Raw genomic sequence first — 21,335 nt, 5'->3', positions numbered from 1 at the left:
GATTTCAATTACAACACAGAATACAATAATATATATAAAAATGTAGAAAAATATCCAAAATATTTAATAAATTTCAATTGGCATTCTATTGTTTAACAGTGCAATTAAACTGAGATTAATCGCAATTAACTTTTTTAATCGCAATTAATTTTTTGAGTTAATCTCGTGAATTAACTGCAATTAGTCGACAGCCCTAAATTGTAGTAAATATTATAATACTAAATTGTTTATATGGTTGATAAACAATTAATAAACCAATTCATCATCTATGAGATGTATGAAGCTTTCAGTGGCATGCTCGTCACCATTTAACTTTTAAAACTTTTTCAGGTAGCACTTAAAAGTCAATTTTTTCTATATGAAGCCTTAAAAGGAATTGCAGCTTTGTAAGTTTTGTAAATTACAGAACGGCAAACCTGATCTTTCTTTATAGTATCCCACTTCGTGCAAAAGAAGGTCCCTCAACTCCAAGCTTCTGTAGCATTAGACAACACAGCCGCTCCCCATCAATAATTAGAAGATACAACCACTCCCCCAAAAATGTAAAAGGGAATCTTAATCTTCATTTAAAAAAAATAAAAATAAAAATGGAAGCTTCTAGTATTCAGTAGGATGATACTACTACTGAGGGTGGTGTCTTATTTTGGTATTTCAAGTGGGTGGTACTTATTTTGTAGGTAGAGGTTGGAAGATTACTACTACATTCCCTTCCCCGCCGCTCACTCCTCCCCACAAAAATCTGACCTCCATTCTAAACACAGAGAAATTTCCATTTTTCAGGACACACGCATACCCTGTTTATTTATCGAAATTAAAGTTGTGCTAATCATACTTATTAATAGACAGCAGGGTGTGAGGATGGTGGACAAGAATCAGTCAACAGGGGGTGGGGGACAGAAGGAGGGGCATGGCAGAGTTGGCAGCAAAATATTTCAGAGATCTGACAAAAAATGTCAATGCCAGCTCTACAAAGACTGAAGGTCCTCGTGCATGTAAAAGAAATGTTTATTCCTATGGAGATGGTGAGAAAGGGAGGCAAAATGCATCCATCCCTCTGTTGGAGTTGCAAAGATTCTACTAATTTTTCTTTGCTTCACATTACACTATTTCAGTGGTTTTCAAACTTTTTTTTGGTGATCCAGTAGAGGAAAATTGTTGATGTTCGTGACCCAACAGAGCTGGGGATGCGGGGCTTGGGGCGGGCTCAGGGCCAGGCAGAGGGTTGAGTTCAGGGTGAGGGCTGTGGGGTGGGGCCAGGAATGAGGGGTTCAGGATGTAGGAGGGGGCTGTGGGCTGGGGCAGGGGGTTGGCGTATGGGAGGGGGTGGCGCTCTGGGCTGGGGGTGCAGGCTCTGGGCTGGGGCCAGGTATGAGGGGTTTGGGGTGGAGGAGGGGGCTCAGAGTTTGGGGGGACTCAGGGCTAGGGTAGGGGATTGGGGCACGGGGTTGGGACGTGGGGGGCGGGAGGGGGCTCCTGGTCAGCGATGCAGCCAGGGTGCAGAGGCAGGCTTCCTGCCTATCCTGGCACTGCAGAGCACGCTGCGCCCCAGAAGCAGCCAGCAGCAGGTCCAGCTCCTCGGCGGAGGTGCGCAAGCGGCTCTGTGTGGCTCTTGCCTGCAGGCACCTCTCCCCGCCCCCAGCTCCCATTGGCCGTTTCCCGGCCAATGGGAGTGCGGAGCTGGTGCTCAGGGTGAGGGCAGTGCGTGGAGCCCAGTGGCCCACCCACCTAGGAGCCAGACCTGCTGCTGGCTGCTTCTGGGGCGCAGCGCGGTGTCGGAACAGGTAGGGACTAGCCTGCCTTAGCCCGGCAGCACCGTCGACAGGACTTTTAACTGCCCAGTTGACGGTGCTGATCAGAGCCGCTGTGACCCAGTGTCTTACATTCCAAGACCCAGTACTGGGTCGCGACCCACAGTTTTAAAACCATTGCACTATCTTGTGGGTTCAGGAGGCAACCAGCATCCTTTTAGTAACGGAAAGCTGGATGGGACTACCTTCAGTCTCCATCACTATCACTTCACTGGTCATAAGTTTTGCAACTAGTATCATGTACTAGGGCACTAAGCCTTGGGACAGATGTGTATGTCCCAGTTATGGTCCTTTAAACTGGGAGCTGTAATTGCAGGTCACATTCTTGTTCTTAATCATTTGGCTTACAGAAAACCACATAAAGCTTTCTGCCTCTTAGGTGCGGAAGCAAACAAGACAGATCCAGGGTCAGGGCCCCGCGTGCCTCTTGGACAAAAAAGACTTGAGAGGGAAATAGGTGCAGGAAGCAAGGATCAGATGGGAAGGGTGTGGGGAGAGGCTGTGAAGACCTGGGGACAAGGGTTAGAACAAAACCCTGCTCGGTGATTATGACTGTTACAGTGCGTATTTCTAAATGAATATAGAAAAGCCCTGAGTAAAAGAACTGGAACGGGACAGTTTCCTGGAGCATGATTTCACTTTTTCCAGGTGGTATCTGGCCACTTGCTTCCATACTCCTTCCCACAGAGGCTAAGTATGCCAGATCCACAGTCACAGCCTTTGAATAAAAGTTGGCTTTTGGTTTCTGGGCTCCCATAAGGTACAGTACAGTACCATTACGGATTCACCAAATGTTTGTTCATTAAGTATAAGGCCCAGATCCTGCAAAGATTTACACATGCACAGTGAAGTCATTGAGACTACTCATAGGGATAAAGTTAGAAGGTGCCTAAATCTTTGAAGGATTGAGGCCTAAATAAGTACAATTTTGATCTAATAATTCCAAGAATAAAGAAAAGCACCATGTATTTAGAAAAAAGGAAAAACTTTCTAGTATTTAAATTCTCTTCCTCTACAATGCTTTTTAATAAAATGAATACTCAAGAGTAATTTCACTGTTGTAATTTTACTAACTAGTTCTTTCTACGTCTAGAGAAACAACTGTAACTCTTTAATTTTATTATGTGGTACAGGGACATTTAATTTCAAGAGGTCTGTCTCCCAGGCTGAAGCCCCTGAAGGTGCTCATAAACCTATGTTACTGGAAGCATACTTTGCGACTACATTGTAATTACACCATGGGCAAGAAGATATTACAGCTATAAATCTCATTTAAAATAAATTTGTCTGCACCACTTTGGTTGCCACTGACCTAATGATAGACTTGCCTTAAAAGCGCGTTGGCAAAGACAAAAGTCTGTGATGCAAAGGTGTTCCAACATTTTGACTCAAAGAGAAGATGTTTCTATCAGGCAGATGTATCCACTTGTACTTATGGCTGTATTGTGTATCATTTAAATATTTTTATCATGTTCAAATACAAAGTAAATGCTAAAGTAAATTCATCATGGTAAATACAAACAGATCATCTGTCAAAATAAGACTTTTTTTTATACCCACACCCAACATTAAATGAATCCTTGTCAGAAGATTTCTATAAATACTTAATTACTTTAATACAATACGGATGTTCTTCTATTATAAGTGAATTGCACACTCTCCTACAAGAGGATATTCATTACTTTCTAACCATCTGTCACTTCAGTTCTCCAAACACCACACCTCCCCAAAAATCTAATTAGTTTTGATTCAGTTGCACATTGTAAATGAAGCTAGTGTGGATATTGAAAATGTAGTTTAATGAAGTTAACATTATGGCATAATGGAAGGCAGTCCGCTGTACAAAATGGATCAGAAGGCAAAGAAAGAAAAAAAAAGTCACACTCTTCTAATTGTATTATACATTTTTCCTCTCCTACTGAGGGAGAAGTTATTGGCTATTAAGAAAAAAAAAGGGGGGGGGGGGGCAAAAATCCCACAATAGTTCAACTTACAGGTAGTAAAGTTTCCCTGCTGCAGGAAGAACCCGTTTCCTATAATCTATTCCAGAATCAAGTTGGATTGTGCTGCAGTATTTCTACAGAAACAAAAGATACCATGATTACTTTCCTCAGTTCTGGCATTAGGGAATGCAGGTTATAAAAATAAAACTAAAATACTAAAACCATACAAACACAACACAGTCAATCATACTCTGGAAAGAAAGAAGTACCCTACAACTACTTCTAATTTGTAGCAATCTTTATATTTTTTTAGTGCAACCAAGATTATAAAAATTCTTTAACTTGACTGAAACAGAAATACAGTTTTTAAAATCATCAACTAATTTAAGTTTTGTTGGGAAAAAGACTGAAGCACAGAACACAAAGATTAAAATGCTCTCCCTAGACCAATTATTTTCTTCATGCCCAACTGATGTAAGTCATAATAAGGAACATATTTTTTTATTTTTAATAAACTATTATAACCTTTCCATTTCCATACTTGAACCATAATGTATTCATGATCGCTCACTGACTCTATTGTCATAATAACTATTCAAGCAGAAAGCATAGAACCAACAGTACCAGGTTGCATACTCTTTGGGTGAAATCCTGGCCCCATATAATTCAATAGCAACCGCCTCATTTGTTGGATCATATTAAAGAAGTTCTGTATTAAAACCACAAATGAGTTTGATTCCCCATAGTTTAAATTCCAGGGTATTACTAATTAAGAGGTCCCTTGGTTTTTGGTACTGTTTCTCTCCCTCTGTGTGTGAAACTTGCAAGCTGCTAGTTGTGTTAGTACATTCTAAGACAGAGTCTGTTCTCAAAGCAATTCACAGAGACTCAAAGCAATACTCTAACAATAGAAACAGCACCCAGAGACTCCCCGCCCTTTTGTTGTATTAACAATTGTGATTAAAATAGAGATAGAGGATGTATGTGGATGGATGCTTGGTGTGGATAATAACTGAATGATCAGGGAGGTGCCAGCCTAAGAATCCAGTGTCCATCGGCTGAAGAAGGCGTGAAGTGGAAATAACCAGAGGACCCCCGGAGGGCAGACTGGAATCCACCCAACAGCCTCAAGAATGGGAGAACCAAAGAACAAGATAACATCTTGGAGCCATCAGGAATGTGCTATCTGCTGATTGATTCAGCAACAGCATGATGCAGCAATTCCCATAGACTGGCATAGGAAGAAATTTCTATAAAAATAGACTCTAAAAAGTGAGAACTTTGGGGTCTGATTCTGCAAACCAACTTCCAGGAGCATCAGATGAGCATCTGACAAGGCCCTGCTCCCTCCTCATGTCCAGGCCACCTGGCCAGTGGCTTGGCATGAGCAACTCTAAGGCTGGTAACTATGATAACAACCTTGCAGAACCTGTGTGTGTGTGTGTGTGTATGAATGAATGTGTGAATAAATATGAGATTGAATGGAAAGTTATAGCTATAACTAACTGCTTACTATGATAACAACCTTGCAGAACCTGTGTGTGTGTGTGTGTGTGTGTATGAATGAATGAATGAATGAATGTGTGAATAAAGATGAGATTGAATGGAATGTTACAGCTGTAACTAACTGCTTACTATGATTCTTTCTGTATTCACAATAAATGTGGTATTTTGCCTTTTTCCCTTTAATAAGATCCTGCTGGTTTTTATTTTATTGGTACAACATTTTGGTGGAGAATTGCGAAAGGGGGAATATTGGTAAAAAACCTCAGTTATTGTAAATATTGGTGTGCACACCGCCAGCTCTAGTGAGCTAGGCATTTCTATTAGGTTAACCAGACCTGCTGGCCTCCGAGAAGGTAGCAGGGGACCTGCTGGCCTCCGAGAAGGTAGCAGGAAAAACAGATTAAACCAGACCTGCTGGCCTCCGAGAAGGTAGCAGGGGACCTGCTGGCCTCCGAGAAGGTAGCAGGAAAAACAGATTAAACCAGACCTGCTGGCCTCCGAGAAGGTAGCAGGGGACCTGCTGGCCTCCGAGAAGGTAGCAGGGAAGAACAGATTAAACTAGACCTGCTGGCCTCCGAGAAGGTAGCAGGGGACCTGCTGGCCTCCGAGAAGGTAGCAGGGAAGAACAGATTAAACCAGACCTGCTGGCCTCCGAGAAGGTAGCAGGGGACCTGCTGGCCTCCGAGAAGGTAGCAGGGAAGAAACAGGTTAACCAGACCTGCTGGCCTCCGAGAAGGTAGCAGGGAGAAATAGGTTAACCGGACCTGCTGGCCTCCGGGAAGGTAGCAGGGAACCTGCTGGCCTCCGGGAAGGTAGCAGGGGAAAAACGCATAGATTAAGCTATGATTTCAGAATCTAGGCTGTGTCACTTGCTAAGTAATACCATCAGTGACAAAGAGATTGAAATATCCATGTTAAGATGTTTAAAAGAAAACAGGGTAAGCCAGTACCAGAGGGAGGAATGGAGTCAGAAGGAACTCCAACCTCACCTTTTGTTAAAGAAATTACACCTTTTAAACAAATCCTTCAAAAATTTGGCCACAGTCCTTGGACTAAACAAGCCCTAGCTGATGTCTGCACTATTTCGGACCTAGAGGATAGATTGGCTCAGTATATCCTCATATACAAACCTTCTAGTGCTGCCAAAAGAGATGCAGCAGCAATTTGGTTGTTGTGGGAGGCATGTAAGGATTCTTCCCTCAGCTTGTCTTCATGTAAAGAGGAAAAGGCACAAATGGAAAAGGGAGCAGACAATTGGAAGGTGCTGGCTACAAATACCCAAAGCCAGCTGAAAATAGTGAAAGAGGCACTCCAGGAATACAAAAAGAGTGAAAAAGTTAACTCTGCAGAGGCTGGAGGGAGGCAGGTAAAGGGGGAGAAGGTCCTATGTACGGCACCCCCAGGCATAATTACAAAGAGAAAAGAGAGCAAAAAAAAAAAAAAAAAAAAAGTTAACTCTGCAGAGGCTGGAGGGAATTAAGCAGCTAAAATTTGTGAAAATGTTAAAAAAGAAAAAAGTGTTAGAGAAAGAGCATTCTTGGTTTCTTTGCAGCCATTCTGAAAGAAAAATGGGCCCTTTTCCAAAGGAATGTCTGTAAATTAGCCAGGCAAAAATAAACTATCTGATTAAAATCATTTGACTGGACAATTTAGTCAAATTTGCTAAAAGAACATAAGAGGCTTCTATTGGAACTTAATTGCCTCAAAAGTATAAAGGGAATGTAAGCTTTAAAAAAAAAAAAAAAAAAAACAACAAAAAAAACAGAGCAGTGTGGAAGGGATGTTAAGGAAAAGAAAATGTGTATGTATCTGTCTGTGTGTGTGTAAATATGTAAAGTTCTAAGGACCAGTTGGTTTTGTTTTTGTTTTAAATAATGCCACTAAAAATCCATTTGACTCTTTAATTCAAAGTTGCAAAACTGACAGACCTTTTTGCTAGACACAGGTAATTAGTGTTATTTGGCTTTGGGATTTGGCATTTAACCCTTAAAAGGTAACTCAATGCTTTACAAAATTTAAAATGTTTTTAAGTTGTGGCTGCAGCAGGGCGGTCAAAATCAGGAGAATATAAAAAAAATTCTGGATTCTTTTTGTTTGTTTGTTTTTTTGTTTGTTTGTTTTTGTAACAAAATAGCAGATGAGAGTTGTAGAAAAAAAAAATTAAAAAAAAAAAAAGAAGAGACAGTGCCTCTCTGAAGCAACAGCAGGGGTGAGGTGCACAAAACAAAAAGAAGCAATGTGAGAAACACTGAATCTTAAAATGGCTCTGAGTAATCAGACTGTCACTTTGATAAAGGTACATGAAATCTCTGTAAGCAAAAAAAAGAAATAGTGACACCTTATGTAAAAATGGATCTGGATAATGTTATAGAAGTTAAACTATGGAAGGAATGTGCATTTGCCCCAGAACATGTGCAGGGTATATTGTAGAAGGGGCAAAAGAAATGCAAAAATACCATGCTACTTAATTAAAATGCTATTAAGGCTCCAAAGGGAGCCACAATAAGTTGGGTTTTCTTTTTCAGATTGCTGTGTGTTTTGGAAGCAGAAGTTAAAAGTAATCAAAACTCTGGTGAAAGTTGATTGTGTCCCTTTTAAGATAGAGTCTCTGAGCTGCTGATGGCTTTAAATCCAAAAGCAGGAAGCTTCTGTGAAAATGCAAATTACCTAAATGATAAAGGAAGGAAAGAACTAGCAGCACAAAGGAGCTGCAGATAAAGGACATACCTGGTCAGCAAACAAATTGTCTAAATAAAAGGCATGGGATAACAAGATAATTTTAATAAATTTAATGATAATAAGTATCCCTGTAACAACGTATAGTGTGTATGATTTTTGGAAAAACCCTTTAAGGTCATATGGTAATGATGCTTCTCAGTTATTACCTGTAAATAAAACTTAAAGCTTAACACAGCAGGAAAAACATTATAAACTTGGTCTGGTGTATAAGAAGGAAAACTCAGGGATTTAATGACTAACAGTGGGATAATTTCCCCATAACCCTTAAAAGATAAAAGCCATTGAAACCTGGCCTGCCTATAGAACAAAAACAGGACAATGTGGGGGCAATTCCTCTGTTTTGCCTACAATCAGCAAGGGTATTTGCAAAAGAAATATTTTAAGCAATAATCTGCCACCCCAAAAGGGGTAGAAACATGTTCTTTTTGTCTTTCAGAAAATCAGGAAAAGCTGATGCCAGCTGAAAAGCAACCCAATACCATGAATCTACTGTCACAATAGAAATTGTGTTTTTTGTTCTATGTTTTGTCTTGTGTTTGTCTTGTTGCTAGCACTGTTGTGTGTTTAAAAAAAAAAAAAAAAATACTGAAGACCTGCAGGAACTTAAAAATAAATTAAGCTTTCTGTCCCAGCTACAGGACAGCCTGATACAAAAACAAGTACATGCCAATGTAGACTTGGTCCAAATTGGTCTGGGTAACCTAAAAGGCCAATGGAATCTTTAGTAATGGCTTAATACTATCACATGGCTTATCCATAAGAAAAAAAAAAATTAGAAATAGGAAACTACACAGCCATAGCTATGGGACGCACTGAAATGCAGATACTTGCACTAGCTACTTTGGAACACAAAATGTTCTGGGTCATATTGGGAAATATTATGGGTTTGATGCATTTGTTAAAACAAAGAAAGAGATCATTGTTTGACACTTATCAATATGAATGGATGCAATATGTTTCCAGTATTGTAAAACCAGACTTGTTAATGGGAGAAATTGTTGTCAAAATTGCACACCAACAGTCCTTGGAGGCAAAGGTATTGAAGGTTAACCCACTCCCCATATTACACATGGGATCCTTCTGGCTACCCTGGACCTCGAGCCAGTGGGCTGGGGAGGGAGGGAAGCTATTGGACACTAGAGGTTGTACCGAATGGACTCCTCAAAAGTGGGTGTGCCTCACCTTGCCTGTTGCCCCAGAACCTTGTAGTAAAGATACATCACTAGGATCGTGTATGTGGCATGAATTGGAATCACAAACTCAAATTGCCTCACAGTACCTTCTCTTGAATAGGCTACATAGAAAGTGACACTGACGATTATAAATCTTAGTGTCAAAAGGGGGATTATGTTGGATCATATTAAAGAAGTTCTGTATTAAAACCACAAATGAGTTTGATTCCCCATAGTTTAAATTCCAGGGTATTACTAATTAAGAGGTCTCTTGGTTTTTGGTACTGTTTCTCTCCCTCTGTGTGTGAAACTTGCAAGCTGCTAGTTGTGTTAGTACATTCTAAGACAGAGTCTGTTCTCAAAGCAATTCACAGAGACTCAAAGCAATACTCTAACAATAGAAACAGCACCCAGAGACTCCCCGCCCTTTTGTTGTATTAACAATTGTGATTAAAATAGAGATAGAGGATGTATGTGGATGGATGCTTGGTGTGGATAATAACTGAATGATCAGGGAGGTGCCAGCCTAAGAATCCAGTGTCCATCGGCTGAAGAAGGCGTGAAGTGGAAATAACCAGAGGACCCCCGGAGGGCAGACTGGAATCCACCCAACAGCCTCAAGAATGGGAGAACCAAAGAACAAGATAACATCTTGGAGCCATCAGGAATGTGCTATCTGCTGATTGATTCAGCAACAGCATGATGCAGCAATTCCCATAGACTGGCATAGGAAGAAATTTCTATAAAAATAGACTCTAAAAAGTGAGAACTTTGGGGTCTGATTCTGCAAACCAACTTCCAGGAGCATCAGATGAGCATCTGACAAGGCCCTGCTCCCTCCTCATGTCCAGGCCACCTGGCCAGTGGCTTGGCATGAGCAACTCTAAGGCTGGTAACTATGATAACAACCTTGCAGAACCTGTGTGTGTGTGTGTGTGTATGAATGAATGTGTGAATAAATATGAGATTGAATGGAAAGTTATAGCTATAACTAACTGCTTACTATGATAACAACCTTGCAGAACCTGTGTGTGTGTGTGTGTGTGTGTATGAATGAATGAATGAATGAATGTGTGAATAAAGATGAGATTGAATGGAATGTTACAGCTGTAACTAACTGCTTACTATGATTCTTTCTGTATTCACAATAAATGTGGTATTTTGCCTTTTTCCCTTTAATAAGATCCTGCTGGTTTTTATTTTATTGGTACAACACATTAACTTCAGTGGGGCCAGCATTTCACTCTTTGACAGGGACTATGTCTTTGGGGATGAGGGGACTGGGTTTTTTTAGTTTTTTTTAAGTGCCCAAAACACATTTGGGCACTGTACAACCAGCAACCACAACAGGAGCCTCAAGAGAAGAACGGTCTTTAAGGGAAAGGTCTGAATAGATAAACTTGAATCAAGAAGATAAACAATAAAGCAGAATTTTTTTCAGACAGCTCAACACTATTAAGATTACCCTTAATTCCACAAATCCATACAGTACTAAACTCCATGAAATTGTTGTGGATCTCAGCTTTCCTCTGTATTAATAGATTATCTTTAACACTCTTAGTAAAGATTTCATACTTTGTTTTTGAGAATCTTTTCATCAAAGTTTGTCTGACTGTTTGACTAGGTCTGATCATTGATCAAAATTACTTTAAGCAGATAACTAATTCAATTCACAAGTATCAAATCTAGTCTATAACAACTAGATAGCAGAAAGAATAGGTTAAGGAAACCTTAGAATACCTTCACTATAAATCTAGGAACACTCTCTTTTTGATGAGTGTGCTGCTTTCCTAGGAGTTACTGATTAAAAAAAAAAGTTCACAGGAGGGGACTGTGATGATAGGGAATCTTGCTATCACTTTATAATTTTCCTTGGACATTGCTGAAGATTCTGTAGATCTAAAAGTATCAGCTGTATATTTTGATTTAGCCTTCTTCCTCCTTTTAAAAGACATAAGAGTAAAGGAAAAAAGTGAAAAGGCCACCTTAAAAGAACAAAATCCTAGGAAAGAGAATTATTAGAAATGCCTGGGAAGGAAAATAAAAACCAACCCCGCCCCGCCCAAACCAAAACAGCAACAAACCTAACATAGATTAAATGGCCACAAAAATAAAAAACAGAGTAACATTGTAATTGGAAAAAATACGCTCCGGAGATAGGCAGCAGCATGAACAAGCAAGTGAGGAATGTTTGAACTTCCCCTTAGCATCATCTGTATCTACTGGTAAGCAAGGCAAAGTAGCAGAGCCCCAGAATTTTACAGCAAGGCTGGTGTAGTCTGCTTTTCTTTGTCAGGAAGCCGTACTCAGCATTTCACTCACTAGAGCTTTCTAGTTCAACAGAAATGGATCAATGAAAATGTAATTTTCTTTGTCAGCCAGAGAAACAAATTTTGGCAAGAGTTATCAGTGCTCTGAGGTCATATATCTATATGCTTTGGGTCTCTGATAATGCTTTGCACTGGTTTCTTTTATCTGGAAATAGTGATCCCTAACTCTCACAGATCTTGGGAGACAGGCCAATCCTCGCTTGCAGACAGCCCCCCAGCCTGAAAGCAAATACTCACCAGCAATCACACACCACACAACAAAAACACTAATCCAGGAACCTATCCTTGCAACAAAGCCCGTTGCCAATTCTGTCCACATATCTATTCAAGGGACACCATCATAGGACCTAATCACATCAGCCACACCATCAGAGGCTCGTTCACTTGCACATCTACCAATGTGATATATGCCATCATGTGCCAGCAATGCCCCACTGCCATGTACATTGGCCAAACCGGAAAATCTCTAAGCAAAAGAATAAAGAGACACAAATCCCATCAAGAATTATAACATTCAAAAACCAGTCGGAGAACACTTCAACCTCCCTGGTCACTCAATTTCAGACCTAAAAGTCGCAATTCTCCAACAAAAAAACTTCAAAAACAGACTCCAACAAGAAACTGCAGAATTGGAATTAATCTGCAAACTGGATACCATTAAATTAGGCTTGAATAAAGACCGGGAGTGGATGGGTCATTACACAAAGTTAAAATTATTTCCCCATGATAATTTTCCCCTTACTATTACCCACACCTTCTTGTCAACTGTTTGAAATGGGCCATCCTGATTATCACTACAAAAGTTTTTTTTTCCTCCTGCTGATAATAGCCCACCTTAATTGATTAGTCTTGTTACAGTTGGTATGGCAACACCCATTTTTTCATGTTCTCTGTGAGATATCTATATCTATATCTATATCTATCTATCTTCCTACTCTATTTTCCACTGCATGCATCCGATGAAGTGGGTTTTAGCCCACGAAAGCTTATGACCAAATAAATTTGTTCGTCTCTAAGGTGCCACAAGTACTCCTCAGTTTTTTTGCTGATACAGACTAACATGGCTACCACTCTGAAACCTGTGGGTTTCTTTGAATTTTGCAGGAGATTATGGGAGTTTTACCTCATTTTCCACAATCACTTAGGGCTTTTAGGAGGCTTTTCAAAATCCTCCACTACTTCAGGGAGTTGTGGGATAGGTACCCAGAGGGTAGTGCAACTGCAATGGAACAGAATAGTTCGAGTATGGCTAAGGGGCAAAGTGCATCTGAAACACGACAGCTAGTTTGGTCACACTGCACTGTAGGTACTTACAATGATGTTATCTCACTAGTTCAACTACCAATGGTTCTAATTTGCTAGGGAAGATGCTTTGCATACTTTCACTTTGCTGGTGAGGAATGGGGACCGATTATGCAGACTACTGTTATGAGCAGGGTGAAAACTTGTTACGGGTTGCGTTTAAACCTCCTTCAGAGTGATGTGTGAATGACTTCCCCATTGAAGGCAGATAAGGGCCCACATCTAAAACAAAGCCTCACAGAGTCTGCCCAGAAATAGCACTAGGTTTGGCTGGGTATTGTGATCAGACGTGTGGGGGTGGGTGGCAGAATTGGGGAGAGAACACCCAGAAAACTAAAAGAAAGCCAGAAGGAGCAGCTGAAAACTCGATGGCTGACTTTGCAAGTGGTTTTTGTGTCAGGGTGCAGGCTGAAACGATTGCTCTTGAGCAAAAGCAGCTGCTTCCTGCTATTAGATTCCTTCTGCATTCAGAGATACAGGACTTTGTACATTCTTTTTAAATAAACAAATCCTGCATTATAAAAATACCGATCACCAATTTCTATTCCCAGCTGGAACACCCACAGGGCCCCAAAAATTGAATACTGCACGCGTCAAAAAGGGGCAACACTACTGAGGTCGGCAGAAGTACGGTAGCATTTGTTGCTACTGTTATTCATAGCTTGTTTGGCTGATGGGGAGTTTACCATTGTGAAGAAGGTAGGAGTTTGTTTTAATCATCCCAGTGATTTAATCTGTATAGTGAAGGAGTTTATGGAGATGAGAATTGTGAATATACATATTATCAATAACAGCTACGAAGTACCTTTGTTGTGCTCTATTTGTGGTTGATTCACTTTTTTGCTGTATGTCTGCCTTGCCTCCTTTTGTTCATAGGTTAGAAATCTTTTTTAGAAGTGAATTGCTATATTGATATTAAATGTAAAATGATTGGTATAGGATCACACAAAATCTATTCTGAAAAATATCAGTATTAGAAACACAAACATGCAGACTAGCTGCAATATCGAAACAGGGTAACTTTAACCAGAAGGGCAACAGAATATGTACATATCAGGGACATGAAATATACATTCTGTGGGTTTCTATTTTCTTTGCTCTGCTCATGTGCAGGGGTGGAGAGCCACAGAATGGATTTAGGGGGATTGGAACGCAGGAGCAGTCTGATATGGAGCATTGTATTATACTGAGCAAGTGGTACAAGCACTGGTCTAGGGGTCAGTTACTGGAATAGACACAATGTCTTCCTCTTTAGAAGCCTTTTGGTATTTATTAAATATTTCTCTTTGGAATGGCTGGTGCTCACACCTTGTTTCCGTGTCATGGCAGATATAGTTCATTGTAAGTTCTTTGTTGTCCTGCTTAAATCTGTCCTGCCTTTCTAACAGTCCTGGTTTTTCATCTTCAAACCAGAGTAACTAGAATATTCATCGTCCTGTTTCACAATGCTCTTTGTATCCCTGGCCCAGGCATGCTTATTATTGTCCCAAAATTCATTGAATTGGACTTTAAAGCCAGCCTCTTACTGCCACCGCTTGCCAGAGTGATGCTATACTCGGCAAGGTGCTTCAACAGCTGGTTGTAGATGATCGTGTTCCCAACAGAGTTCAGCTGCAACAAAATCTCCTTACCTTTCTCTGTGGTCACCAGTGTCTGTATGTCTGCCACTGACTTTTCTTTTTAAAAGTGAGGTAGCTCAAAGAGGCCCTAAAGCCTATTTTGCTAGGCACTGTATACAAATAACAAGAAGATGGCCCCTGCACCAAAGAGTTTATAATCTAGCTGGCAACATGCTCATAGGAAAGCTTTCTCTGAAACATGATTGCTGTTAATTAGATTGTAAGCTCTTTAGGGCAGAAACCATTTTTTCCTTATGCGTGTGTGTATAGTATCTAGCATAATGGGACCCTGATCTAGGAGTGGGGCATCTAGCTGCTACCACCAAACAAATTAATAATACAAATAATAAATAATAAATCACAAAGGAGTGGATCATTGGATAGTAAATATGCAAGAAACTGATGCTGGCAAAAGTAGCACACAAATGAGCTCTGGTGTGTGCAGTATTTTTGCAAAGGAGACTAAAGAGATTTTCATTCCAGGTTTCTCTAATATAGGCACGGCCACTGTTGGAGAAGTTTAACAAATCCCAAGTTTTGTTTCCATATTTGTAAATTAGGAATAACTTTAATTTACCTACCTCACAGGAGTGTTGTGAGGTTACAGCTAATGTTTGCAAAGAGCTATGTAAGGGTGAAATGCTGTAAGTGTTAAGTATTAGGAAATGTAACTGGTATGTATTGTAAAAAGAATGAAAATATGCACTAGAAATATTGTATAAATTCAAAATTGAGGGCTTTCAACATTTGAGATTTATAAAAGACGAAGATTGACATACATAAAAAAGGTAAACATTATGGAAGGGCTATTAGTATGTGGTTGTATGAAAAGATGTGTACTGTTCACAAGTACAAATAGTGAACATTATAGAATGTATATAAATGTATTGTGGCAGGTCTAGAAAAATGTCCTTTTCTCCCCCTTATAGATGCCTGTAAAGCTTTATTTATAAATTTGGGAACTGGAAAAAATGATAGTAAAATTTTACAAACTCTTCATGTTCTTAGATGCACTGTCACAGACTTCCCAGCCTTTTAAACTTAATCTTTTATTAACATTTAAAAAAAAGACTAATATGAACTATAGGTTTTAATTTCTCTTTCTTTGGATAACTAACTTCTCCATCTTCGGACTGATTAAACCCTACAAATGTGATTGCATTCTCATACTCACTAATCACCACCAAGAAATCCTAATCAGCAGCAAAAGAACTTTAACTGGAGTCCTCAGATTGTTAGTCCTTAATTATTAAAGCCACAATCCTAACTATTGGTTTACATTTTTAAAATGGAGCTTTAAACTTTCAGATTTCATCTGCTTGTGCTAGACTTCTCTTATCTTTGTCCCTAAATAAAAACTTAGGGTCAAACCTAGAGTTAGCCTACTCAGGCCTTGTGCTACTACCTTGGGTTTCCAGCAATTTCTCTGTACAATGAAGGTATTTAAAGACTGTGACTTCTTACCCCATTCAATTCAAATGCATAAAATTAATCAGCCTTACAATTTATTTTGAACTGGTTTATGTATTTATGTATACAAAGGACAAATACAATTACAGTCTGAAAATGCAATTAGTAAGTTAAAAATAGAGAGTTATCATGTACTCATTACCATATAAGTGGGAGAAAAAGCTTCTGGTTCTGGAAGGAAAAAATGTGAAGCCTCAAAGCTCAAGTGGGGGTAGACAGCACTAAAGAAGAGGCCATAAAACTTAGAACGGCCAATGGGGTGGATTTTACACTTTGAATAGCTCTAATGCTGCTGTTAAAAGTTATTAAATGCACAATGGCTGTATAAATCATCACAGAAATGTAGGACTGGAAGGGACCTCGGTAAGTCATCGAGTCCAGTCCTCTGCAATGAGGAAGGACTAATTATTGTCTAGAGCTTGTCTGACAGGTGTTTATCTAACCTGTTCTATGATGGAGATTCCACAACCTCTCTAGGTAATCTGTTCCAGTGCTTAAGTACCCTTACAGTTAGGAAGTTTTTCCTAATGTCTAACCTCAATCTCCCTTGCTGTAATTTAAGCCCACTACTTCTTATCCTGTCCTCAGTGGTAAGGAGAACAATTTGTCATCCTCCTCTTTATAACAACCTTTTATGTACTTGAAGGCATCATGTCCCCCTCAGTCTGCTCTTCTCCATGCAAAACAATCCAATTTCCCCCCCAATCTTTCCTCGTAGGTCATATTTTCTAGACTTTTAATATTTGTTGTTGCTCTCCCCTGGACTTTCTCCAGGTTGTCCACATCTTTCCTGAAGTGGTGTGCCTAGAACTGAACACAGTACTCCAGTTAAGACCTTATAAGTGCTGAGTAGAATGGAAGAATTACTTCTCATGTCTTGCTTACAACACTTTTGCAAATACATTTTTGATCCATATTTAGTTTGCGATCCACTATAACCCCCAAATCCTTTTCTGCAGTACTCCTTCCTATGCAGTCATTTCCCATTTTGTATTCATGCAATTGATTGTTCCTTCCTAAGTGGAGTACTTTGCATTTGTCCTTATTGAATTTCATCCTCTTTATTTCAGATCGCTTCTCCAGTTTGTCCAGAATTTTGAATTCTAATCATGTCCTCTAAAGCCCCGACAACTCCTCCCATCTTGGTATTGTCTGCAAACTTTATAAATGTACTCTCGATACCATTATCCAAATCATTTATGAAGACACTGAATAGAAATGGACCGAGGACACATTCCTCCAGGACCCCATTTGATATGCCCTTCAAGCTTGACTGTGAACCACTGATAACTACTCTCTGAGTACACTTTTCCAACCAGTTGTGAACTCTCCTTATAGTAGGCTTGTCAAGGCTATATTTCTCCAATTTGATTCCGAGCAGGTCATGTCAGATAGTATCAAAAACCTTACTAAGTCGAGATATATCACATCTACTTCTTCTCTCCTATCCACAAGGCTTGTTATCCTGTCAAAGAATGATATTAGGTTGGTTTGACATGATTTGTTCTTGACAAATCTATGTTGAGTGTTACTTATCACATTATTTTCTTCTAGGTGCTTACAAACTGATTAATTGCTCCATTATCTTTCCGGGTGCCAAAGTTAAGCCAATTGATCTATAATTCCCTGTGTTATCCTTATTCTCCCTTTCATAAATAGGTACTATAGTTGCCTTTTTCCAGTCCTCTGGGATCAATCCTGTCCTCCACAAGTTCTCAGCAATAAGCACTAATGGCTCAAGGATCTTTTCAACCAGTTCCTTAAGTATTCTAGGATGTATTTCATCAGGCCCTGCCAACTTGAAGACATTTAACTTGTCTAAGTGATTCTTAAGTTGTTCTTTCCTTATTTTAGTTTCAGTTCCTACCCCATTTACATTTATGTTCATGATATTAATCCTCCAATCACTGCTAACGTTTTTGGTGAAAACAAACAAAAAAGGTTTAACATTTTGGCCACAGCTGCATTTTCTGTTATTGTCTTTCCCTGCCTCATTGAGTAATGGGCCTACCCTGTCCTTGGTCTTCCTCTTGCTTCTCATTTGTAAAATGTTTTCTTGTTAAATAAATCTTGTAAAATAAATATTCCTTCCTTTAAACTCTTGTATTATTTATTTGCTATTGCATTCATGTTCAGTACAAGACCGTTTTTAAATGTTGTCATGATACTAATATATAGTATCTTGGACTAGATGACCTCCTGAGGTCCCTTCCAACCCTGATATTCTATAGCACAAAAGCCTGGTAAATAGAGGGACAAAGATTTTTAAGAAGCTCAAATGAAGGTCAAATAAAGTTAGTGTATTAACCTGGCAGTCCCCAAAGTACAATTCCCCTAAGTCGCAGTAACATATATGAAACCAAAACAGGTATATTATTAGTAGTAAATATTTATATTATGCTTGTACCCAAAGACCTTTCTGGGATTGGGGCTCAATTGTACTGGGCACTATACAAAGAGAAGAGAAAATTCTGTCCTGGATGACTTATCCTCTAAAGGTTTCAGAGTAACAGCCGTGTTAGTCTGTATTCGCAAAAAGAAAAGGAGGACTTGTGGCACCTTAGAGACTAACCAATTTATTTGAGCTAGAGACAAAACAGACAAAGAATAGAGGATGGCTACAGAATATACAAACAAATGAATCTGAAGAACTGGCCCAGCACTGTTAGTTACATGTATTGCTGCTTTTATTTATTTGGGGGTGCAGTAGGGAGTAAAGCAGCAGGGAAAAGAAAGAAGAACAGAGGGGCAATTGTAATTCATTGTCTGCCTAGCCATTGCCAGCAGATAAAGTTTTGCAGGCACCACAGCAGAGGATAGTCTTAAGCTTGGACTTGAAGGAGGAGGATGTAGTAGTAGTTGTATGGATTTTATTAGGGAGTTTTCCCCATGTAAGGGTCACCATGAGAGAAAGCATGGAGGTATTTGAGCAGCTGATTAATGGGTAGTAAAGCCAAGAGTTAAAATCGTGAGAAGTTACTAAATCAGATAGCAGCTGAGATGATGGGTTCAGAGTGACAAGCCAGAAAGTTTATTTTACTATATTTGAGGAGAATGAGGTTGCCTTAGTCAAGGTCAGAAAGAAGGAGGTGGTAGCATCACAGCATGAAATGAGGATTCATGAGAACAAGACTTTTGGCTGAGCAAATAGACAGGAAAGGCCAGATTGATCAGGATACACAGGCAAATGAACGACAGACACCGGGATGGATTTAAGCGGCAGAGTGCAACTTTATTAAATTAACACTGGGGAGAGGTGCTACACGTCCACCTCTGTTCTCATGTATCAGACATTTAACTAGTCCAGTGCATGGTTACAGGGCTCCCATCATGTAACCAATAATTTAGGATAGCCCCTGATTGGCCTAGCCCTAGGACTCAGATCGCTTCTCAGTCCTCTCACCCTCAATCCACATGCGGAGGGGAGAGGGTTTACCAAGGAGGGACCTCAGTCCATAAAGACTTCAGGTCTTCCCTTCTCCTGTAGGTTCACCAGTGAAATCCTTGGTCTCATTTGCTTCTGAGAGTTAGTTTTTTTTAGCTTTTATTCACATTGGACACCAAACACAAGTTGCGACAAGCTAAACAGTCTTACCATTCCTAATATTAAACATTCAAGACCTATTCCATTCAACCCAATCATGCCTCAACAATACTGTGAGGTAGGTGAAAAACTCCACCAGATCTCAGACAGTCTGATCCACTGGGAAAATCTACTTCCTGATCCTAAAACAGGCCAGCCAAATCCTGAAAAACACAACTCTTACACAACAACTAAAAGGAGAACAGGGGCAGCTAAATGGGGTTTGAGGCTCTTCAAAAGCCCAGACAGAGTTTAAATACACTGGGCAGGTTGGAGGAGAGGATAATGGCCAATCAGCACACCCAGTCCCCAAAGCCTGGCTAATGGGAGATGCAGGACCCGAGAATAACTGGCCAGCTCCTGCCTCCCCACTCTCTTTCAGGCACTGTGCCTCAGTCCTCCTGGTCTGATCAACAGACCCTGTGTTCATTGTAAGGGGGATGGAATGGCAAGATTTCGTCATAGTAAGACCATGCAGTCAAACTGGGGACTTATCTCTGCTTTATCTACTTATTGAAGGGATCCAGATTACATTTTGCACAAGTATTAAGAACATAAGAATGGCCATAGTGGGTCAGATCAAAGGTCCATCCAGCCCAGTATCCTGTCTTTTGACAATGGCCAATGCCAGGTGCCCCAGAGGGAATGAACAGAATAGGTAATCATCAAGTGATCCATCCCCTGTTGCCCATTCCCAGCTTCTGGCAAACAGAGGCTAGGGACGCCATCCTGCCCATCCTGGCTAATAGCCATTGATGGATCTATCCTCCATGAACTTAGCTAGTTCTTTTTTTAACCCTGTTATAGTCTTGGCCTTCACAACATCCTCTGGCAAGGAGTTCCACAGGTTGACAGTGCATTGTGTGAAAAAATACTTCCTTTTGTTCGTTTTAAACGTGCTGCCTATTAATTTCATTTGGTGATCCCTAGTTCTTGTGTTATGAGAAGGAGTAAACAACACTTCCTTATTTACTTTCTCCACACCAGTCATGATTTTATAGACCTCTATCATATCCTCCCTTAGTTGTCTCTTTTCCAAGATGAAAAGTCCCAGTCTTATTAATCTCTCCTCATACGGAAGCCATTCCATACTTCTAATAATTTTTGTTGCCCTTTTCTGAAACTTTTCCAATTACAATATATCTTTTTTGAGATGGTGACCACATCTGCACGCAATATTCAAGATGTGGACTCAGCACGGATTTATACAGAGGCAATATGATATTTTATGTCTTATTTTCTATCCCTTTCTTAATGATTCCCAGCATTCTGTTAGGTTTTTTGACCTCCACTGCACACTGAGTGGATGTTTTCAGAGAACTATCCACAATGACTCCAAGATCACTTTCTTGAGTGATAACACCTAATTTAGACCCCATCATTTTATATATATACTTGGGATTATATTTTCCAATGTGCATTACTTTGCATTAATCAACACTGAATTTCATCTGCCATTTTGCTGCCCAGTCATCCAGTTTTCTGAGATCTGTTTGTAGCTCTTTGCAGTCTGCCTGGGACTTAACTATCTTGAGTATTTTTGTATCATCTGCAAATTTTGCCAACTCACTGTTTATCCCTTTTTCCAGATCATTTATGAATATGTTGAATAGGACTGGTCCCAGTTCAGACCCCTGGCGGACACCACTATTTACCTCTCTTCATTCTGAAAACTGACCATTTATTCCTACCCTTTGTTTTCTACCTTTTAACCAGTTACCAATCCATGAGAGGACCTTCCCTCTTATCCCATGACAGCTTACTTTTCTTAAGAGCCTTTGGTGAGGGACCTTGTCAAAGGCTTTCTGAAAATCTAAGTATACTATATTCAGTGGATCCCCCTTGTCCACATGCCTATTGACC

At 39.9% G+C, this 21,335-nt stretch overlaps 1 protein-coding gene across 2 annotated transcripts in view; it reads right to left on the bottom strand.

The window, feature by feature from the left end:
• AFG1L (AFG1 like ATPase) overlaps nucleotides 1-21,335 on the bottom strand; it is a 142,028-nt gene that overhangs the window by 35,741 nt on the left and 84,952 nt on the right. For both annotated transcript variants that reach the window (XR_005224661.2, XM_037894589.2), the window contains exon 8: nucleotides 3,803-3,885. Coding sequence is in view for 1 of the 2 variants with exons in the window: in XM_037894589.2 (XP_037750517.1) it covers nucleotides 3,803-3,885 (83 nt within the window). In the remaining variant the exon portion in view is untranslated. The remainder of the gene's footprint in view (nucleotides 1-3,802; nucleotides 3,886-21,335) is intronic.

The sequence above is a fragment of the Chelonia mydas genome, chromosome 3 (genome assembly GCF_015237465.2).
Source record: "Chelonia mydas isolate rCheMyd1 chromosome 3, rCheMyd1.pri.v2, whole genome shotgun sequence".
NCBI classification, from domain to species: domain Eukaryota; kingdom Metazoa; phylum Chordata; order Testudines; family Cheloniidae; genus Chelonia; species Chelonia mydas.
The sequence above is the reverse complement of the archived record's forward strand: the minus strand, read 5'-3'. Positions and strand labels throughout refer to the sequence as shown.